General features: G+C 35.7%; 1 protein-coding gene across 1 annotated transcript in view; it reads left to right on the forward strand.

The window, feature by feature from the left end:
- LOC119589067 (protein phosphatase 1 regulatory subunit 21-like) overlaps nt 1-1851 on the forward strand; it is a 15064-nt gene that overhangs the window by 9820 nt on the left and 3393 nt on the right. Inside the window, exons 11-16 of the mRNA XM_037937644.1 lie at nt 23-150; nt 521-658; nt 766-960; nt 1136-1249; nt 1341-1478; nt 1667-1788. Of these exons, the coding sequence (XP_037793572.1) occupies nt 23-150; nt 521-658; nt 766-960; nt 1136-1249; nt 1341-1478; nt 1667-1788 (835 nt within the window). The remainder of the gene's footprint in view (nt 1-22; nt 151-520; nt 659-765; nt 961-1135; nt 1250-1340; nt 1479-1666; nt 1789-1851) is intronic.

Consider the following 1851-nt stretch of genomic DNA (forward strand, 5'->3'; position numbering starts at 1 on the left):
TTTTACTTGGTTCTGTTTACAGAAGCAGGAAATACATACCAGAAGAAATCAGCAAGTGAGAAAGATCATCCTTCAACATCAGGAGAAGCAAAGGCAGCAAATGATGAAATAATTAATGTATTGAATACTCTCTCCTCTGTAACAAACAAGGTTTGTATCACACATGGCCTGGACCTTTGACTGTATTGAATCACTATGAAAAGAATTTACCTAACCATTATTTTTTTATTTATCAGAGGAATTTGCCTCACTCTTCCTTATGTATCTGTGCTTTGTTTGTCTTTTTATTGAAATATATTATGTGCTTTATTTTGATTTTATTTGTTTTTTATGTCATATTATTTTTCCATAATATCCCTACATATTTTTTTCATTTTCCTAGTCCTCATCTGCCTCTTATCATTTACATTTTTTCACTTTGTTTCCTCATGTTTCACATGTCAAGTCTCTTTACTGTGTCTGCCTTCTCATCCTTTTCCATCAAGGACTTCCCTTGCTAAGGAGCCATTTGATATTTCAGATGTCTACTGTTTTTAAGGAACAAGTTGTACCATCTTGGAGCAGAGGTGGTTCAACGCCAAGTACGCCATCATCACCTTATGTAGGAATGCCGTACAGCCTTAACAAATCAAAAAATAATTCAAGTTCCAATTTACAAGTAAGTGGTGGATTTTAGTGTTATTAACAAGTTTTGCATTATTTTCATGTTAAGATTGATATTTTGTTTAGGAAGTGTGATGTCCACTATTGTATTACATCATACAGGAGGATGGACCCTCTACCTTGGAAGATGGAACACTAGTCAGTCCTAGTGATGGTACCAACCTTGGAGATGCAGAAGCCTCTTTGATGAAGCAGTTGGCACTTGCTTCATCAAAGTTAAGTCAGTTAGAAGCTGAGAGAGAGCACTGGAGGCTGGAGCATCAGTTGTTGCAGTGTAAACACCAAAAAGAAGCAAAGGTAGAATCAGGCAGCTAAGAAGTATTCTTTTGCATTTAACAGTCTTAAGTTTTGATTTTAAAGCTTTTTGATTAATATAATTTGTTCAGAAATGTATTTCTGTGTTATGACTCTATATTAGAGGTAGACAATGACATGATTTACTTATTTGATCAGTGCCTTTTTTCCACTCTAGCGTGTGCGACAGTTAGAAAACCAACTTAGGGGTGATGTTCCAGCCACAGATGGGGATGCAGACAGTACACACTCAAAAGATCGATCCTCATCTCATATATTAAGCACCTCATTAGTAAGTCCATATCATTGGTTAGTTCCTATTATTTTTAAAATAAATACTATGCATTTGGTTTTATATGTGATTTACCACCTTTTGCTCTTAGCTAGGTGAAGTGCATGGATCTGATGGTGCTTCGGATGAAAGAGAAAAAGACATTCGTAACCATTTCACAAGTCGGTGTTCACACCTCTACATGCAACTCACATCAGCTGCAAGCCAGGCTGCTTTGTACCAGAATGAGGTACGTTTTCTTGATAATATGTATTATTATGTGCCCTAAGTGATACAAATTAAGACCATTGTATAGAATTTAGATATTCTTGTCATTGCTGTGGATTGTAAGTTTGATTTTCCAAATATAACACATACACATACACACACAGTAATATTTTTGAATATATTATATTCGTAATTTCTATTATCCTCTAGTGTGAGTCTCTGATGCGACGGTTGGTGGTAAGTGAGGAGAACAAAGCTGCATCAGAACAAGAAGTAGACAAGCAGAGGGAATGTGTTAATCAGCTAAAGGAGACTCTGCAGACAACTTCACGGTCAGTTGAATTGTTACCTGGTTTGAGATTTTGTAAATGTGAATATATTATTTAAGTATAAGC

This window comes from Penaeus monodon, chromosome 25 (assembly GCF_015228065.2).
Source record: "Penaeus monodon isolate SGIC_2016 chromosome 25, NSTDA_Pmon_1, whole genome shotgun sequence".
NCBI classification, from domain to species: domain Eukaryota; kingdom Metazoa; phylum Arthropoda; class Malacostraca; order Decapoda; family Penaeidae; genus Penaeus; species Penaeus monodon.